The sequence below is a fragment of the Stenella coeruleoalba genome, assembly GCF_951394435.1.
Source record: "Stenella coeruleoalba genome assembly, chromosome: 6".
Lineage (NCBI taxonomy): Eukaryota > Metazoa > Chordata > Mammalia > Artiodactyla > Delphinidae > Stenella > Stenella coeruleoalba.
In genome coordinates this window covers 13934099-13954769 of record NC_137151.1, presented here as the reverse complement: position 1 = coordinate 13954769, position 20671 = coordinate 13934099, and the positions used below count along the sequence as shown (strand labels likewise).

The window sequence follows — 20671 nt, the reverse complement described above, 5'->3', positions numbered from 1 at the left end:
TCCACAACAAGAGAGGCCACCGCAATGAGAAGCCCGCGCACCGCAAAGAAGAGTAGACCCCGCCTGCCGCAACTAGAGAAAGTCAGCGTGCAGCAACGAAGACCCAATGCAGCCAAAAATAAATTTATATTAAGAAAAAAAAAAAATCATGGTGGTTACAAATGAGTGCTCTGGAACCAGAATGCCTGGGTTCAAATTCCACCTCTGCCTGTTTTCTGGGCCTGTTAAATGAGTAAAACAAAGAAAGTGATAAAACCTACTTTGTAAGGTGGTAAGAAGTGAATGCACTAACATGTAAGGTGCTAGGACAGTACGAAGTACCTGTTAGCTGTCTTTATTAGTACCTAAATCCTACACAAAAGGCCTGCTGCCCAACGGACTCAGGTACAAGGACTCACTGAAAAGCCTGAGCTATCTTGGGCCTTTTGGAGAACAGGCCAAGGATTTCTGACAGTCCAGGTCCCCTGGAATTCTGATCAGATCCAAGTTTTGGGAAGTGCTCCAATCCTGCAGTACCTTCCTAAGGCAACTGTCAAGTTGATTCATGCAGTTTTCAAGGCTGATTTGTATTGGGTGTTTGGTGGAGGGAACAATGACTGGATAACGCTGAATGTTCATGAATCGAGAGCCTGCTAGGTGCCAGGAATTGCAGAGGACACGGATGCATGTGGCTGAGCTCCTCTTAGGAGCCTGGTAGGTCTAGAGAAGATAGGTGTCATAAGCAATTGTGATATTGTTTTACAATTACATAAGCAATTGTATCTATTGTTTCTAGATATGCAGATATCTAGAGAAATGTCCCAGCTATTTCTAAGCCTGGAAATTCTGCATCCTTGGGTTCAGGTGGACTTCAGCTGATAAAGAGACGTCGGAACCTTCTCTACCTGTGGAAGACAGGCTTCTGTTCTGGGAAGTGAGTTCCCAAATGCCACACAAGAAATGTGCCACACAAGAAAGCCCGAGATTTTTTTTTTTTTTTAAGATTTTTCTTGCCCATGCCCAGGAGATTGCCCATATAGGCCTTTAGCAGGGCAGAGGAATCTGGACGGTTCTCAGCACAGCTAGGTGTGGGAACATCCAGTCTAGAGTACAAACACAGTCTCTTGCTAAACCTTGCAATGATCTCATCCTGTAAAGTGAAATTGCCAGACGCAGGAAATGGCATTAGTGTGTTTAGCCATCCACAAGGCAGGGTGGCCAGAAGAGACACCTAAGACTCAGGCTTTCCAGCAAGAAACAGCTGTGCCTTTGTTTGAAATGCCTGACGTGGGAAAGCACAGTGCAGGACAGCACAACAACCTTGGCCCCCATTCCTCCCCCAGCCAGCCAAAGCCTCGAGATCCCCCAACAGTGCTCCATTCATGGGATCCAGTTGGTTGGTGTTAGCACAGGAGATGTCATTAAGAAAGCCATTCTCCCGTCTAGGACTCAGCATCTCAGCTGTAATTTAAGGTAGGGGGAGGGGAGGGGATGCAAACAAATTTTAACTAGATGACCGCTGTAGTGGACATTTTTGGCTTGTGGGGCTGCCCAGCATCCGATCTCCTTCCTGGGTTCAGAGACCGAACCATGTAAGTCCTGGCGTGTGGGCAGGGTCGCTTCCCATTGGAAAGCAGAAAGCTTCCCCTGCAGTCAGAAGGGCTGTGACCTAGGTGTAACCTGAAGGCATCAGAATGCTGAATCAGGTACTAAAAAAGGAGCAGAAGCAAAGTGGCGGATTCCTCATGCATCTTCCAGAGACAGCTGCGTCAGGAGCAGAGGTGGCTCCAGCTGCGGCGTCCAGGCAGCAGCAGGACTTAACGCCAGATTGACTGTGGGACGTGACTTTGGCTGTGGTCCTGCCCATTATCGACCTGCCCCTATTTCTGCCTCTTCTCCAAGCCGGGGTCTCCAGCCACCCACTGTCATTTCAATTAATTCCTTTCAGTTTAGATCATTGAGTGGTTCTTTGTTGCTTATAAGAAAGAACCTAACGAAATAACCTCTAAGGCCCCTGCAACACTCAGTGACTCTCAGATTTGGTTCGTCTCTCTCCCTCTGTTGGGAGAGGGTAGAAAGTCCAGGTTGCTTCCCACCATCCAGGCTCTCCCCGCGCAGACTCCTGCCTCCTACACAGGGAAAATGGCTGATGTGGAGCAAAGCCAGGCGTTGAAACGTGCAAACATCCTTGAGGCAAGGATGCATCAAAAGAGGAACAAGCGGCAAGTTCGCCACCTCCAGGGAAAGATCATGGAGTACTGCTCTGGATCTGGGGGCCTGCGGGGCGGGAGGACGTGGGGCCTTCGCATTTCTCAGAGCCACGTGTGGAGCACCGGCCCTGGTAACGGACCGGGCTGCCCTCATCGAACCTTCCAAGGCCGCAGCTTCTGGAGTCACAACCTGTGTGAAACCCGACTCCACCACTGATCGCGAGGCTTTGAACAGCGACTTCCCTCTCTGTGCCTCAGTTTCCTCATCCACAGAAAGGGAGGAAGTGACGGCATCCGCAGGATTAAACGCAGTAGAGCAAGGGAAAACTTTAGCACCGAATGGAGCCGAGTCAGCTCTTGGAAATGACAGCTATTGAAGCTACTACCGCGAACATCAGAAAAGGGATAGGGTGGGTCAGAAACAAAACAATGTTTTCTCGGACTTCCCTGCTTTCTCACACCCTCTCCCCACCATCAAAACGTCACGGTTTCAGACGTAGGCCAATAAAGCCCGGGAGGTGTCGTACGCTTTCTGTGATTCCGCATCTCGCCAGCAGGGGCCGTGGCAGCCGAGCGGGAGCGACCGGCGGCTGCGGCTGCGTCTGCGCTCCCGCGGCCCCTCTGCGCAGAATCCGGGGGTTGATTGGTCTTCCTTTTGTTGGCAGAGGAGGGCCATAGGGGGATCCTTCCCCCGGCCCCAGGCTAGAGGAAAGGGGGCGGGGCGAGTAGGGGGAGAGCAGGGGTGCCCGCTCGCCAGGCTCCACCCTGCTCAGGGCTGGCGCGGGTGTCCCCAGATGCAGACGGGACACAGAGCCCCTGAGTCCTGACAGAGCAGGCGATGTTGGCCGAGGGCTCAGGAGGCGTGCCTCGTAGTAGCCCTGATGCTCCGGTCAATAGGGCTACCAGGGCGGCTGTGATAGATGAAAAATTTTAAAGGTCAGAAACCACATGAGCAATGAGCCTCAACTTTGTTCAAATAACGTGTATTTGAGCATCTACTAAGGGTAGAACCCCAGGAGTGTAGGGCGGTTCTGATGCCATTCTAGAAGCTTACTGTGAGAGGGATATGACATAAATACAGGGACAATGTACTATACAGAGAAAATAACCATCTCCAAGCGTTAAATGATGGCAGCTTTGGGAAGGTGTGACGTCAGAGTGGAGTCTTGCAGGAGGCTTCACCTGGAGCAAAGCGGGTGACACAAGGGAGGAACCAGGTGTCCAGGCAACGATGTGAACAGCCTGAGCAAAGGCAAAAATGAAGCAGCTTGGGTAAAACAAGAACAGCACTGTCCATCTCACTGGGCTGCTGTAAGGATTCTATGAACCAATGTAAGCACTTCAGATATACTAGCGGCTATTAGCAGAGCAGGACGTGTACTTTAGGAGGCAGTGAGAGACGAGACTAGGAACCTGGGTGGAACTCAGAGAAAGGAGGCTAGAAAGCCAAGCCGTGAAGCTTGGACTTTAATTTGGTTCGCAGCGGAAAGAAAGCGGGTGCAATGTCAGATTGTGCATTAGGATTCATGCCGGCTAATGTTTAGGGTGGAGAGGACCAGGGTGAAACTGGAGGTGGGGCAAGCTGGGAATTAGAGAAGGAAACAAGAACAGAGATGAGACACTGTGATGCTGCAGTCCTCCAGACATGACACTGATGGATTCGGGGGTGACACTGGAGTGGCTCGAAGAAGACGGTGTGCTGACCACAAAGACGGGGCGCGGAGAGGAATGTGGTGCCGTTAGCGAATACAAAGGAGCCGAGGTGTCGCCTTGAGCAGGTAACCTTAAGTCGTTAGCTCACTTTCCTCCTCTAACTAATGGAAAACCATCCCTGCCTCGCAGGTTTGTCGTGAGAATGAAATGAATCAACAGATGCAAAGCAGCTTCTGCATAGCAAGGACTGAACAAGTTTTAACCCCCTCGTCTCCCATTATGAAAATGCTGTCTTGTGTTGCCTTTTAATTATTTCATGTGACGAAGCTTTAGATCCTTGGCCAGTTCATCAGTGTACATACAAGTATTTTCCAAGTCTCCAATTTAATTTTCTTACAGATCATTTTTGTGCTTTGTGCTTACATCTACCTCATTTGGAAATTTTTCTCTCTGTTTCTTGATGTCTCTGCATGTACACCAGCGGTTCTCAACGGAGGTCATTTCCGTCTCACAGGGGACATTTGACAGTGTCTGCAGACATTTTTGGCCGTCATGATTGGGAGAAGGATGCTGCCAGTGCTTATCAGGCAGAGGCCAGAGATGCTGCTGAACACCCTACAGTGCACAGGACAGGCCCTCACAGCAGAGAATTATCCAGCCCCAAATGTCAGTGGCATCAAGAATGGGAAACCCTGACCTAGACCCTCCTTGAGGGCATGGCTCTGGGTCTTATTTATCTTTGTACCCCTTGTGTCTAACACACAGAGTTAAGAGTTTAATGAATAGGGGTTGAACAGAAAAGAAATCAGGAAGAGGTGCTGATTTCTGGGGAAGAAGAGGGACTTCGGAGCAAGTCAATGTTGCGAATTCAGCGGGATTCTGAGAGGCAAGGAGGACCAGAAGTCATAAGAGAACCTGCAGCAGGACATTGGGAGTCATTCCGTCACCCATGAGAACTGTACTGAGTAACTACTTTGTATGAGGTGCTGTGCTAGACGCGGCGGCAGCAGAGGGGAGCAATTCCATGCCTACGCATAAGGAGCTCGTGGTCCACTGGAGGTGGAGACACTCGGAAGTAAATCCATCATGAGCAGAGCCTCGTGTGAGCCCTGAGGATGGGCCGCTAATGCTGCCTGGGGATTCATGGATGACGCGAGCAGTGACCAGAGGCAGGAGGGGCCGGGAGAGATCTCTTGGGTAAAGAAGAATAGCAAGGACTGGAAGATATTCCAGGTGGTGGGAACTGCTCGTGCCAAGCGAAAACGGTGGAAACGCCGGGCAGGGCTGCGTGAGAGGACGGTGCGGAGTGATGTGTGGTGGGGAATAGCAGGTGAGCCAGGGCTCTGTATTTGGAGAAGGGTAGGAAGCATTTGTAGGTGGACACAAAGACAGAGGGCGGTCAAGAGTCCTGTACAGCAGCTACATGGTGTCCTGTGTAATGAGCACTGATTTCCTGTTAAATAAAGTTTCTTGAACTGCCATCTTGCCTAGGTCAAGAGCCGCTGTAGCCGCTTCCCATTACCTGGGAAGGTAATGCTGTTTGCTTTCTTAGGATAGAAGAGGCTTAAACATATCCTTGGGCAAAGGAGCGAGAAATTGAAGATGGAAGAGAGAAAGTGAGGGTAGTCGAAGAAGCAAAACCTCAGAGAAGGCTGGCAGGTGAGTAATTGATTTAAACAGGACACTTTCCTGTTTGATGTTTTCCCCACTCTATGTGAAACTTAAGAAGTGTCTGTTTCCTAACAGCATCCCCGGGCATCCTTGGCTTTGAGGTGTAAGGTGGCATTCTAGCTCCCCTGGCACCAGAGCCTGGAGGTTTTCAGCTCCATAGGGACCCAGATGAAAAGACCAGGTTCTGGTTAGAGCAGCCGTACCTCGGATATGTTGGGATCTGTGGCAGCCAAAATAATGCCCCCCCCCCATAATGCCCATGTCCTAATCCCCAGAAACCATGAAAACACTACCTTACGTGACAAAAGGGACTTTGTGGATGTGATTAAGTGATAATCTTGAGATGGAAAGTTATCCTGGATTACCCAAATGGGCTAACTGTGATCACAGGGGTCCTTATAAGAGAAAGACAAGAGGGTCAGACTCAAAGAAGGTGATGTGACAACAGGAACAGAGATCAGAGAGTCAGGGAGAGATTTGAAGATACTACCCAGCCAGCTTTGAAGACAGAGGAAGGGCTGTGAGTCAGGGAATGCAGGCAGACGCTAGAAGCTGGAAAAGCAAGGAAACATTCTCCCTGGAGCCTCCAAAAGGCTCTGCTGACACTTTGACTTCAGTTCAGGGAAGCCCACTTTGGACTTCCGATTACTGTAAAATAATAAATTTGTGTTGTTTTACACCACGAAGTGTGTGGTAATTCATTACAGCAGCCATAGGAAACTAATATAGCACCTTTCCCCCATTTCGAGTTGAAAGACTTCTTTGTACCTGTGCACATTTCCCGGGATCCTTGGCAACCACTTGGAAGACACAAGCTGTAAAACCCTGGACTTCTGCATTCAGCCTTGGAACAATGTTCACAGCTGTGGAAACTGGAGTTTAAATCTTAATAGAACTCCACAGGAATTGAAGACGCTTTAAAACAAGCTGTCTTTTGGCCACAAATTAGACATCTGGAAGTCTCATTACAGACTCTTCTGCAAACGCCAGTGTGACAAGGAATTAAATTCACCAGCATTCTCTGCTTCAGAGAAGTGTCCTCTGCAAACGCCAGCTGGATTGAACCCTTCCGCATCTGTGATGGACAGAGTGCAACAATGTATTCAATACCTACATGTTTGTTTCCCTCAATTCTTTCAGGTACCTTTGGGGAATAAGCGGTGGTGGAATGGTTGGAATACTCAGGTTTTTAGTCCACCTTCATTTCCCTCAACTCTAAGTAACAGCTTTACATGCCAGAACAGGTTACCATAGCAATATTTTCTAAGCAATAGATGGGCTGAATTGCACTATTGAAGAAGCTCAAGAGAAAATATGAATAACAACCTGGGAAAGTCCAGCATGCTACAGAGCCTCGAGGCTGTTAAAACAAGGGGCTCAATAGATTCCCTAGTGATCGATCAGAAAGGTGCGACCCCCAGGTCATATAAAGTGCAGTGTGGGCAGCCATGGATCACCCTCAGAACGCCCACTTCCTCATCTCCAAGTGACCCATCCACGAAGCTCAAATGACAAAAGACAAATTAAACAGGTTGGGGGGAGGAATCTTTGAAATTCATATCAAAAAGGGGTACTTGACAAAGTTCTCCTACAGGGATCGCAGGAAGACGGTGGTCACCCTAACAGAATAATTTTTTGATTTTTCTGAATCCCCACATAAAAACAGAGCAGCCAGAGAGCAAAACGAAAAACCACAGACAATAATTACAACAAAAAGTAGGTTACAGAGTGTCCCGTTGAATCCGCAAGCACAGGTGGGTGGGACAAAGCAGCAAACAGCCACAGACCTGCTGGTTATTGGCAAAGTGCAGGAGGAAACGGTGGGAAATAATGCAGCAGCTGATGGATCTAAGAACAGGAGAAACCCAAAAAGAACAAACAGGGGGCCAATTTGAGACCAGCAGATGAAACTGAGGGTTTTCCCACTCTATTGTGAGTGAGGGCAAGGTTGGAAGGGCTAGAGGAGTCCAATCCCTTTGAATCCTTTTTTGGGTAGCTCTAATGAGATATAATATATATTATTATACCATTCATGTACCATACAATTCACCCGCTGAAAGTTTTTTTCACATATTCAGGGAGTTGTGCAACCATCACCACAACCAATTTTAGAACATTTTCACCGCCTCAAAAAGAAAGCCTGTACCCATTAGCAGCCCCCTACCCCTGCCTCCAGCCACTGGCAGTCACTCATCTACTCTCTGTTTTTATAAATATGCTTATTCTCTATCTTTCACATAAATGGAATCATACAATATGAAGCCTTTTGTGCCTGGCTTTTTTCGCTTAGCATGTTTTCAAGATTTTTCCATGTTGTCACGTGAACTAGTACTTCATCCCTTTTTATGGCCAAATAATAATCCATTGTATGAATATACCACATTTTGTTTGAACATTTGTCCATTGACGGGCATTTGGATTGTTTCTGTTTGGGGGTGTTATATACAATGCTACGATGAACATTTGTGTACAAGTTTTTGTGTGGACACATATTTTCATTTCGCTTGGGAACATACCTAGGAGTGGAATTGTTGGGCCAAAATAGTAACTCATGTTTAACTTTTTTGAGGAACTGCCAGGCTGTTTTCCAAAGTGTCTGCACCATTTGCATTTTTAACAGCAGTGTATGAAGTTTCTAATTTCTCACATCCTCAGTGACACTGGTTATTGTCTGACTGTGGCTTGTAGCCATCCTAGTAAGTGTGAAGTGATATCTCATTGTGATTTTGATTTTCATTTCTCTGATAACTAATGATGTCATGAAGATTTTCCTCCATGTTGTCTTCTAAGAATTTTACAGTTGCAGCCCTTACATTTTGGTCTTTGCTCTACTTTAGTTAATTTCTCTATATGGTGTGAGGTAAGGGTCTAACATAATTTCTTTATGTGTGGATATCCAGTTGTCCCAGCACCATTTTTTGAAGAGGATGTTCTTTCCCCCATTGAATGGTCTTGGCATCAATGTCAAAATCAACTGGCCATGAATATATGGGGTCATTTTTGGACTCTCTATTCCAGAGGTCTATTGTGTCTGTCTTTATGCCAGCTCCACACTATTTTGATGACTGTGACTTTTAGTCACTTTTGAATTTGGGAATTACGATTCCTACAACTTTGCTCTTCTTTTACACAATTGTTTTGGCTATTTTGAGATTCTGTATAAATTTTAGGATCAGGTTTTTTATTCTGGAAGAAGACCGTTGTGATTTTGATAGGGAGTACATTGAATCTATAGATCACACTGGGGAGTATTTCAGTCTTAACAATATTGTCTTCCAATGCGTGAACATAGGATGTCTTTCTGTTTCTTGAAGTCTTTTAAAATTTCTTTCAGCAATATTTTGTAGTTTTAATTTACAAGTCCTGAACCTCTTTGGTTGATTTTATTCCTAAGTATTTTATTCTTTTTAATGATATTGCACATTAAATTGTTTTTAATTGCCTTTTTGGGTTACTCACTGCTTGTGTATGGGAATATTCATTTTCGCATGTTGATCTTATAGCCTGCAACTTTGATGAATTTGTTTATTAGCTCTAACAGTTTTTTCTGGAATCTTTAGGGTTTTCTTCATATAACATCATGTCATCTGTGACATGTCTTAGTACCTTCTTTCCAATTTGGATGCCTTTTATTTATTTTCTTGCCTAATTGCTGTGGCTATAAACATGGTGAACAGAAGTGATGAAAGTGGGTATCCTTGTCTTGTTCTTAATCTTAGCTTTCAGACTTTCACTACTGAACATGATATTAGCTATAGGTTTTTCATTTATATCCTTTATTATGTTGAGAAATTCCCTTCTATTCTGAGTTTATCTAGTGCTTTATCTTCAAAGGGTGATAGATTCCTCAAATGCTTTTTTGTACACAGGCATAATTTTTAAAGATTTGGAAACAATACCCAAAGATTACCTTATACTTTTCCTCTATTTCATGTTCAAAACATATAAGGAAAAGAAAGAAAAGAGAGTTTTATTTTCCTTTGTGATTGACTGCCATTGGCCCTTCTTAAAGTCATTAATGAAAATAATGGCTAGTATTTGGCTGGGGAAGTTTTTAAAGAAAGGCAGTCTGAGGATTTCAGAATTTGTCATGAAGTCAATCATGGCAGGGTAAGGGGTGGGTCTGGTTGTAGCTACTTCCATAGTCCTGTATCATTTCACCCTCAATAAAGAACACTCTGATACTGGGAGTTTCATATCTTGCCAACAGAATATAAATGTTACTCAAAAGAGACAGCAAGGACTGCTCTTTTGACTAGATAAGTTCAACTGTCAGATTGCTCAGGAAACAGAAGAATCTCCACTGGACCGTAGAGGCATAACACTAGAGACTTGACAAAGAAAAACAGAGAAAGAAAATCCTCCATGACAAGATCATCTAGGAAGTGAAAAGCAATCTGAATGGAGAGCTTCGTAACACAAAATGTGAGCTCTTTTAAGGCAGCTTAAGTCCAGGGTATCTGTTTCTAAAAGGCTTACAATAAAAATCAATATAGAGCTAGGTTATTAAAATCGTTGCAAAGTAAGAAAAAAGAAGTATGCAAAAATAATTTCTACAATTAAGAATGAAATACGAACCACAATGATATACCACTTCACATCTACTAGGATGTCTATAGTTTTAAAAAATGGAAAATAACAAGTGTTGGTGAGGCCGTAGAGAAATGGTAACTCTCACACATTGCTGGTGGAATGTAAAATGGTGCAGCTGCTGTGGAAAACAGTGGGGTGGCTCCCCAGTAAGTTAACTATAGAGTTACCCTATGACCCAGCAATTCCACTCCTAGGTACATACCCAAAGGAATCAAAAACATGGACTCAGTTACTTGCATGCCTATGTTCATCACAGCATTATTCACAATAGCCAAAAGGTAGAAACAACCTAAATGCCCACCAGTAGATACATGGTTAAACAAAATGTGGTTTATACACGTCACTCCAATATTATTCAGCCATAAAAAGGAATGAGATGTTGATACACGCTACACACTGTTCCTGCCCAGATGCCAAGCTCCCTTCACACGCCACTTGCATCAGTGGAATTTTCACCCACCTGCTTTCCTTCCTCCAATTTAGTCCCAACGCTAACCCGTCATAAAAACTGCTGGCAAAATATCAATAATGCTCCTAAACACACAAACCCAGGAGGGGGAAATCATGGCAGTACATGCCCTGGTACCTCCCTCAAACTCCCTACATTATGTGCCAACATCCCAGGAGGGGGAAAGTGTAATTGCAATGGAACAGTCAAAGGCTGATAAAACAGCTACACATGTAGTGAAATTTGGATCCAGGTTGACATTTACAACCAAGTAAAAAATAGTGGATTTTTGTTAAAATAAGTAAAATTAGAGTGATTTTCAATAACTGGCATCAAGCATTACTATGAAATCTCTGCCCACCTGTGGCCCCAACAATGAATCAGTGTCACCAGTACCTAGATAAGCTTCCTCGTGTCCTCATCTGCTCCAGTATGCCTAGTTGCTCCTCGCTGCTCGTGGGTATTGGATGTCACAGCCTGGCTGTCAAAGTTCTTCCAAATCTAATATTTAACCACAATCTAGCGTATCCAAACCCTATATCTAGCTCCCTCCCACCCCCCAGCAAATGGTGTCTGCTTTGCCTTCCTAAAAGTCCTGTTTCACAGACTAGGGATGTTCAGTCTCAAATTGCTTGAGTGATTCCCTCTGTCAAAAGCACCCTGTGTTGTTCTTTCTTCTTTACAGATCCTACCCATCAAGAAGTCCCAACACTTACAACACCTCCTCCAGGAAGCCCCCCTCACTATTTTCACCCTATTGAAGTTTTCCTGTGAATGTGTTTTTTGAATGGTAACTTAACGACCCTTCATTAGCCTTCATCTTGTATTGCTCTCAACCTATTTAATGTGCATTTCCTCATCCATCAAACTGTGCCTTCGGTATCCTACCTCATCACAGCTGTTGCAGGGGGAATTCCCTAGGACACGGGGAGATGCTGGGATGGAGATTAGTGTGCAGGAAGTTTATTGGGGTGTGGCTCAGGGGAAAACATCACCTTCAGGGGCTAAGGGAGAAGCTGAGCTGGGACACAGTCACCAAAAATTCACAGCTAAGCCCACTGGGGACTCTGAAGCTGAGATGATCCTTCTGAGTGTCAAGTTGGAAAGAGGGGCTGAGACTTTATACTCTGTGTTGGTCATGGCTGAGCGGTCCTGGGAGGGGCTGTGACCTGGGCCAGGGACTCCCTTCAGCAGAGTCAATTCCAGAATAAGCCGGGGTTGGAGGACTCTCTGTGGCAGATCCCCCAGCTGCCAGGGGACCAAGTCCCTTGATCCTAAAGGGGGAGCTGGTTGTCAACTCTGAGGGCTTAAAAGGAAGTGAGGAAAGAAAGGGGGAGATGGAAAAGAGGGAAGAAGGGGAGGGGTCCAACGTGTTACCCTGGGTCTTGTTTGGAGCAGTATGTGACAGGGTAGTCACTCCCTTATTAGGGCGACAAGCTGCAAGGAGACAAGAGGACGGCCATGCAGAGCACTGGTGTCCTAAACCAGGGGGCTCTGCTGGCCGCTGGTTGAGCTGGGATTTTCACCCACGTATGTCAGGCTCCTGGGTCCCCCTTCATTGTCCCCTCAGTTGGCAAACTGAGCCTCTGGTCACGTCATCGTTTGGAAAGTATCTGGAGATGTTGAAGGAAAAGTGGGCTCAAAACCAAGAAAGAGAATTTTGAAAGTCCTCTGCTTTCTCTGTAATCCTTAGAGACTGAAAGAAATCTTTCATAGAAGGAAAATAATTCCATGCACAATAAAGGTATATTTTTTAAGGTAAAAGTTAATTTTGCCTAAAAAGAGTATCCAGAGACCAGACTTTCTGTAAAGCCCAAAAAGGAATTCAAATTTTGGAGATAAAAGAGTATGCCTGGAATGTGTTGGAATCTGAAATTATAAACCTCAAAGAAAGCCCACGGCGCAGGCATGATAATGACTCCCTCTTACAACCCGCAGAAAATCAAATTCCAGGAAAGAGAAAGGTCAAAACGATAGAGGCAGGGAGGAGAAGCGGAGGCAGAGGTGAGCCCAACTGGCATGACCTGGGCGACTTGAAAGTATTATTCCCGCTTCCAACTTCCGAAGCTCATTTAGCGGCCAGTTGTCACATCAGGGAAATAGGAACCACGGAGGCCTTTCCTGCAGTTCAAGAATCTGAATTCATTTCAGAACACCTTCCCTCCCCCCAGGAGGAATGAAAGCCCAAGGTTTCTAGAAATCATAATACCTTCTGCCCCCAAGGATCTTGGGCCAAACTGGGGTTTTCATCCAAGAGTGTGAGGCAGGACAGTGAGTGAGGAATTTTTCCTAGAATCAGTCCTTAAATCCATGCCTTTTTCAAAATATTTAATGCTTTTCTCTAACACCTTATAGTTAAAATTCACCAACAAGCAACAGATTGGTAGGATATTTCTTTATGGCTCTCTGTATTCATCCTATAAATCTATACATTACATTTACTGAGTATCATCTGGTCTTGATCGATTTTTCTAATCTGTACTCCTCTCAGTGAGGTGTTTCCTGATTGACCTCTCCAAATTAAGAGACTTAGAGATCTTGGATTTATTTTGTTTTCTAAGTGCTTCTCTCTTTTGCTCCTCTGGAGTTAGAAATTGCAACTCTTGGTCATTCTAAGGCTGATGTTTCAGTTACAGGATTTGGGGCTAAATCAACAGCTCAGATAGGGTTCAGGGTGCAAATTAACCTGCAGGGGGAATGTAGATAATTCCAGATCTCATTACAGCCGTGCTTTCCAATTTTGCCTTCCTGTGAACGCTTAAAATGCAGAAAAAGTCCACTGAGACACCCCTTCTCTTCCATGCACCCCCTCGTCTCCCTTATTCTGCTTCTAACCCCTTCTGATGCTGGGAAGCAACATGTGGGAAGATGAGCCAGAGGTAATTAGACTGGCTAATTCTCCGACTGGTGGGAAGAGACCACTGAGCAGGGAAAACACTGAATTAGGCAGAGCCCTCGGTTCAGTGGACCACCCTGGGATGTAACCTATTGATGCAGGGTCCTGAAGGCTCTTGCATAGGCTTTACTATCATCACTGACATTGGAGAACTTTCAGCTGTGGACCAAGAGTCTTTGCTAGAGGTCTTTGCCTTAGTAAGAATGGAGGGATTTTCAAGGGTTGAGGTTTGAATGCACAGAAAAACAATTACCTTTGGTCATGGAAAAGAAAGTAGCTGGGGAAAAAACTGGAACCCATCTGCTAATTAAAATTCTAAGAGTTGTAGGATGAACAATTACTCTAAGGCACTATCTCTCCCACATTCCTGCAAACAGATTGGCCTCAACACCCACACGTGGAAAAACAAACACCAATCACGCCTGGATGTTTCCTTGAACATGTTTTCTCTTCCCCATCACCACCTGATCATTAACGTTACTTTGATGGTGAGTTGCCGATAAGCTCGTTGCTTATCTGGAAAAATTATTTTTGCCCACTTTTATCCTAAAGCAAAGTCACAGGAGTGGGGAGGCTGGGACCAACACCAAACCCAGATCAATTCCTTCCTGTGTGTGAGGTGAGAAAAAGACCACCTTCTTCAACTCCAGATAGAACACAAATCTCTGGGTGGCTGAGGACTAATTATAGACATTCATAGCGTAGGAAAGGAATATGCTTTAATTGTTAAATTTCAATGTAAATCATAATTGCGGAAATGTGGCTAAAAATAGTTTTATAAAGGCAGATGACACTATGACATAGGTTAATGTATAGAGGATGCGTTTCTAGATTTATTTCTAACGATAGATACACTGGGGTACCTGCCTGAGACTAGTCCTTGTGCTTTTTAAAACCTTGATAAAGACAAGCAGTGGGTTTGAGGAGGAGAGGTGGCTATTTTAAAGTCATAGGCATCTATTGCTTTCTCTGGAGGTGGACACCTGAATTTCACCCTGGCCGGCAGGCAGTTCCTTTGAGCATTTTGGTTATGCCAAGGCAGGGGTGCAGTCCCTTCTGGAATAGAGATTTCAGGAACCACACGGAGGGAAACTGGTCCGCACGGGCTCCATAAAAGAGCATGTTCACTGGGTGTGAAATACGGGTCACACTTCCTTTAGGGGAGAAAAATTCCTCCAAATGTGGATTTAGACCATACTGTCCTTAAAACTTCTTTGTTCTTGTGTGTGTGAGTGTGTGTGTGTGTGTGTGTGTGTGTGTGTGTGTGTGTGTGTGCAAGTTCATGCAGAAGCATTCTTGTTCAGGAATTTAACCGTCTGTATTAGGAGCAAAAAGGAGCTGGGGTGGTAGCCGGAAGGATGCAGTGATATGTCTTCATTTCACACTTGCTTTGTAAAGCTTCACACCAGGCGTCAATGCAGATTAAATAACTCTGCTTTCAGGGAAGGTACCTCTTTGGGTTTTGGTATGGTCTAGGTGAGGGGAGCGACTAAGGAAAGGCCTTAGGAGGAACATTTGTTTCTGATGGGACTTTCTAAGGGCCAGACACCCCAGAAATGGGCTGGCTGTGAGGACTGAGGGGTGGAGGCTGGCACTCCAGACGGGTGAGAACTCCTCAGGGACCCACCCTTGGAGGGACCTTATCACCTACAATATGGTGATTTGGAACAGCCATATCCAGCCCCCAGTGCTGTTCTCTGATTCCTGAGGAGCTAAGGCAGGGGCCATGCCAATGGGGAGGAACTTTCTCTGGGAAGCCGTAGGAAGGGAAACAAGTAGGACTAAGACTTCTGTGGTCAAGCAGGACATTTGAAAGGGGACATGCCAGCCAGAGAGACATGTTTGAAATACCGAAGTCAGTGGTTCTCAACTTCAGGGGCTTTGACCCCCAGGAAACATCCGGCAGTTTCTGGAGACATTTTTCGTTGTCACGCCTGGAGAGGTGCTGCTGGCACCTAGTGGGTGGAGGGCAAAGATGCGGCTAAACATCCTACAGCAACACACTCCTCCTCCCACAGCAAAGACTGTCTAGCCCAAAATGTCAACAGTGCTTAGGCTGAGGAACTCTGACCTAGATGGATGCAGTAAATGCACTTAGATGTTCATATGCAAATATACTGAAAGCTCTGTCTCAAAGGTACTATAATGTTGGTTTTAAAACAAAGGTTGGGGTCTTCCTTGGTGGCGCAGTGGTTGAGAGTCCGCCTGCCGATGCAGGGGACATGGGTTCGCGCCCCGGTCCGGGAGGATCCCACATGCCGCGGAGCGGCTGGGCCCGTGAGCCATGGCCGCTGAGCCTGCGCATCTGGAGCCAGTGCTCCACAACCGGAGAGGCCACAACAGTGAGAGGCCCGCGTACAGCAAAAAAAAAAAAAAAAATAGTGGCAATTGTCATCATTTATTGAACACTTAGTCAACTATTAAACCATACTTTTACAATAATCTCCTGACAGGTGTTAATTATCCTTATTTCTAAAATGAGAAAACTGAGTCTCCGAAAGCTTAAATTGCTCAACGTCTCTCACCTAATACATGGAACAATATAAAAAAAAGTAACTATGAAGAGAGTATATAGCAACACAAAAAATGTTAAGAGAAATCTGGAAAACAAAAAATTGACTTTAGGCATGAAAAGTGTATGTGGATAGAAGCAAAGATGGGAAAATAAAAGCATGTCCTGCATCCGACTGGGGCAAGATGAATGCTTTTACATTTTTGATATTCTTTGCTCTCATTTGCCCAATAAAATAGGGAGAAAATTCTTGTGAAACTATTTCAGTTGCTAGTCACCATTTCCTTCTAAAGGATGGTCTTTGTCATGTCAATTTTCATCCCAAATCCAGCTTTTTCCACGATCAAGTGCAAACCCTGCTGCTTGGCATTTGCACTCTGCATGTCCATCTCCTGGTGGCTTTGCCCCAGCTACCCACACTCTGGCCAGGTCCCACCCTCCCTTCATCTCATCCAACATCTAAATGCCTTCCTGACAGTTCAGTAAGCCTAAGGGCTTCTCCGACCACAGCTCCCCGCATCTCTGTGATCCCTGAACAGCCCATCCCTTCTGAGATTTTTTTGTCAACCACTTGACACTTACGCCTGCAAGTCCAAGTATTTTTATCTTGACTCCTCTGCCTGTTGCTCTTTATGCCCCAGGAGTGAGTCTGTGTGTGTAAGCAAGACCAGTCCCACACAGGATGCAGAAGGCAAAAGTCCTCACTCTGTGAGTGGATGATGAAGGGAGAGTAAGGAGGACATTCTTTGTGTCCCTCCTGCAGGGTCCAGATCCCCAAAGATTGCCCCAGATGCCAGGGGTGGGATGCTCAGAGGACCAGGGAAGAAACACTTCCCTCCACTGCAGCCTAGGGAACCTTTCCAGAAAGAGCCTCTTCTGGGCGACCTGCTCAGCCTGAGGCTGTTCCCAGGGTGTTGGTAAGAAGCCAGTGAATGACCGTCAGTCGAGCTGCCCTGACAAGAGAAGGGGCAGTCTGGGCTCTGGTTCTTTAGGTTCTAGTCTACTCCCAGGAACAGAAGTATTGCGGCTTTAGGCTGATTTCATTTTGATTGAACTATTTTTTAAAGTGTAAGAGACTGAAAATGGGGGCTGGGCGGCAGGTTAGGGGAATTTCACTTCTCACTGGTTTCTACCTTTGCCCAGGGGTCAACAAAATATAACCCGATCTCCACCCTGGATGTGAAGACTGGAAGACATACACTAGGGTCAGGAACTTCCGCAGCCGCAAAGGGAGGGCGGGGTGGGAATGCGGGTAGGGATGTGATGGGACGGGTTAGGGATGGCATGGCGAGGAGGTGGCGAACCCTCCCGTGTCAGAGCCTCTGCCAAACTGCCTAGAAGCTGCGTTCTTTCTGCACAGAGCCAGAGAGGGAACTTCTCAAGGCAGCAGGAAGCCTCGTCCGGCAGAGGTGTGGCGAGTGAAGCGGCAGGCAGGATGGTGCCGGGTTGAAGAGCTTCCTGTTTGACATACCCAACACCTGAGTCTCCTAGTTCACCTAGGATGGGGATCCAGGAAACCAGAACCTCTCTGTCCGGTGCCTCTGTTTCCGGATGTCAAACTGTGCCCCAGGCTGTTCCCAGGGATCCGCGAAGGTGGCGGCCACGGGATTCCTAGGCGATTGTGAACCTTCTCCGCGGACTCCCGCGTTGGGGTTCTCTCCGCGCGGCGGGGGCGGGGAGACTCGGCGGGACAGCCTGAAGGCCCGGCTCCAGTCGGCGGGCTCTCCGGACCACCCGCCCCCGCGCACCCCGGGTGCAGCTCTGCTCTAGGGGCCGCCGGCTCGTGGTGGGGTCCACTCTCCAAGGCCGCCCTGCGCACGGACACCGCGTGCTCTCAGATTCCCAGCCCTACGACAGCCGTTGCCCCCGGAAAGGCGAGGAGAGGCGGGAAGGACTGGCGCGCCCGGCGGAGCTGGACTCCTGAGGGGTCCCACTCTTTTTTTTTTTTTTTTTCCTCCACTGGAAAAGAGGTCCACGAGGGCTCCAAGCAGAGGCGCCAAAGGAGGGCTGCGGCACAATGAGGGACCATGGTAGGACGACCTGGACCCCTCTCTGCCGTCCCCGGGCACACAGGGCCCCCTTCCGACGCTCGCACCCTCCCTGTCCACGCTGAGCGCCAGGGGCGCGTGCGTCCCCGCCGAGGAGCCGGGATCCCGCACGCCCCGCGCCATGGAAGCAGCTAACCTCTCGGTGACCTCCACCGGGGTCGCCCTTCGCCTGGGACCCGAAGCCTAGAGCAGCAGCCCAAGCCCCGGCGGGGTCGTCCAGTTGACCCCAGGTGGCGCCGCCCTGCCTGGTCGAGAGCCGCCCTTCTCTGTCTTCACGGGGCTGGTGGTGACACAGCTGGTGCTGCCGTTCGCGGCCACTTTCCTGTGGAACCTCCTGGTCTTGGTCACCATCCTGCGCGTCCGCGCCCTCCACCGTGTGCCGCATAACTTGGTGGCCTCGACGGCCGTGTCGGACGTGCTCGTGGCAGCGCTGGTGCATCACGCCCCTGAGCCTGGCGAGCGAGCTGTCGACCGGGCGACGGTGGCGGCTGGGCCGGAGCTTGTGCCACGTGTGGACCTCCTTCGACGTGCTGCGCTGCACCGCCAGCATCTGGAACGTGGCGGCCATCACCCTGGCCCGATACTGGACCATCACGCGCCACCTGCCGTACACGCCGCGCACCCGCCGCCGAGCCTCGGTGCTCATGATCGCGCTCACCTGGGCCCTCTCCGCGCTCATCGTCCTCGCGCCGCTGCTCTTCGGCTGGGGTGTGGCGAACGACGCTCGGCTCCAGGGCTGCTAAGCGAGCCAGGAACCCTCCTACGCCGTCTTCTCCACCTGTGGCGCCTTATACCTGCCTCTTGGCGTGGTGCTGTCTGTCTACTGGAAGATATACAAGGCGGCCAAGCTTCGCTTCGGTCGCCGCCGGAGGGCTGTGCTGCCGTAGCCCGCCACCGTGCAGGTGAGGCACGGGTTGAGCAATGGGGATTTGGGGAAGCGGGTCGCTGCGGGAGAAGGAAGCGTGGCGAAAGGGAGAGCTGGCGGTGGAAGTTTGCACACTTGGCGCACGCGCGAAAAGGTTGGCCACCAGCGCAGCCCGAGCGGCCGGGGAGTTTGCCATTTGCTCTCCTGCAGCGCACACCGAGGGGCTCATCACCTGCGCCTGGCGCGCACGCGAAGGGTTCGCCACCTGCGTGGCTGGTGCGCGCGGGAGAAGGGGAAGGGGGCGACATGGGCAGCGTTGCTCGGTAGCGGTGAGGACACGTCTGATTTCGCTGCGCCCTCTGTTGCTTTTCCCCAGGAGCTATTGTGTCCGTGCGAGTCTTTAGCCGCCAACTTCCTAGTCCCGGCTAGACCAAGCGCGACTGCAGGGGGCTGGGAATACATCCTGCAGATGAGCGAATTCCTGTGACCATGCGCCCCTTATTTAATGTCTCCACTGCGCCCTCGTACACACCCTGCTGTCCAGAGACGATTCCCCAACCCAATCGGCCAGCTCCCTGCCAAGGGGGAAGTGAGGATAAAAATGAATCCAAGTGTCACTTTGCTTTCACTGTCCCAACCCCAGTGCTATCTTTTAGTGACTTTGGAACGAGGTAGAACCGTGGGTTGAAATCCCAACTGGGGACGTTGGGGCAGTTGCTTAATCTCTGTGGGTTTTGTTTCCTCAACTTTAAATAAGTGAATTCCTACTTCATAGGGCTGTTGGTTTACGTGAGATGAAGCATGCGAGGCACCTAGCACAGTGCCTGGCAAACGGGGAATGGGGGGCAGAGCTGGCCGGAGCAAGGAGATCCACAGCGCGTTGCCTGGCAATCTACAATGGGCCCGCACATAAGCCTGGAAATGAATGAGGTGGAGGAACCTGCATTTGGCAGAACTTCTCTCCATTGTATTTAGAGTCGGGGCTTTCTGCCTTTCGGCCAGACCCTAACAGATGACAGTTCCCGCCTCACCCTGGAAGCCCCAAACTCTCCTTTTGAGTGAATGGGGGTTTCAGGCTCTCAGTCCTAGAGAGTAACAGGACTTATTGCCCCTTTCCTAATACAATATATGGACCAGGGAAAGGGGGCATGAGGGGGGAAGGAAAGAGACGGGGTAAGTTCTTCTGTTGTTAGTTTTGTTTTACTTTTGAAAGTTAACTCCGATACTTAGGTTATTCAAACGTGTGTACTTTTAAAAGCAGGCGTCTCGCCAACCCGCACGCCCTTCATTAAATGGCAGAGGAGTTTTGTAGGATAAAATAGGAATGTCAACTGGAAAGTGTTGGTAGGGGAGAGCTTTATTCAGAATTAATGATGTCCTTTGAAAGGTGCCTCAGAAATCCTGGGGTGATCAACCCTTTTCTCTCTGCTGGCCGAGGTAGGGCTGACTTTTACTGGCTATATCAATCCAGTGCGCACCCAGAGAAATCATGGTGAAACGGATACTAGAAAGGCTTGCCAAGCCTGAGTTGAGTGTTCATTTTTGACAGAACCCATTCAGGCAGGTGATACAAAGCAGATGTGCCTGGTCGGGAGCCTGGCCAATGGGGAGGCCACTGGCAGGGAGAAAGAGCTCTAGGAGGCGGGGCAGCGTGGTGCACTGATTTAGCCACCTGCTGGCGCCACCTGCTGGGGCGAGCCACTTCTGCACCTTGTGCTGCAAGTCTCTGCTCTAGGACACAGCATTGGTCTAAGTCAGGCTAAGAGTCCTGACTCATGTGATGCTGAGATACATCT

The 20671-nt window shown here is 48.1% G+C and overlaps 1 protein-coding gene across 1 annotated transcript; it reads left to right on the top strand.

Moving 5' to 3' along the window:
• Positions 1 to 17989: 17989 nt before the first annotated feature.
• LOC307188397 (5-hydroxytryptamine receptor 5B-like) lies at positions 17990 to 18897 on the top strand (the record flags this gene model as incomplete). The annotated part of the gene is given in 4 exon segments (XM_079925456.1): positions 17990 to 18088; positions 18198 to 18446; positions 18448 to 18750; positions 18754 to 18897. Coding segments are annotated over 4 exon segments (795 nt in total).
• Positions 18898 to 20671: the final 1774 nt, after the last annotated feature.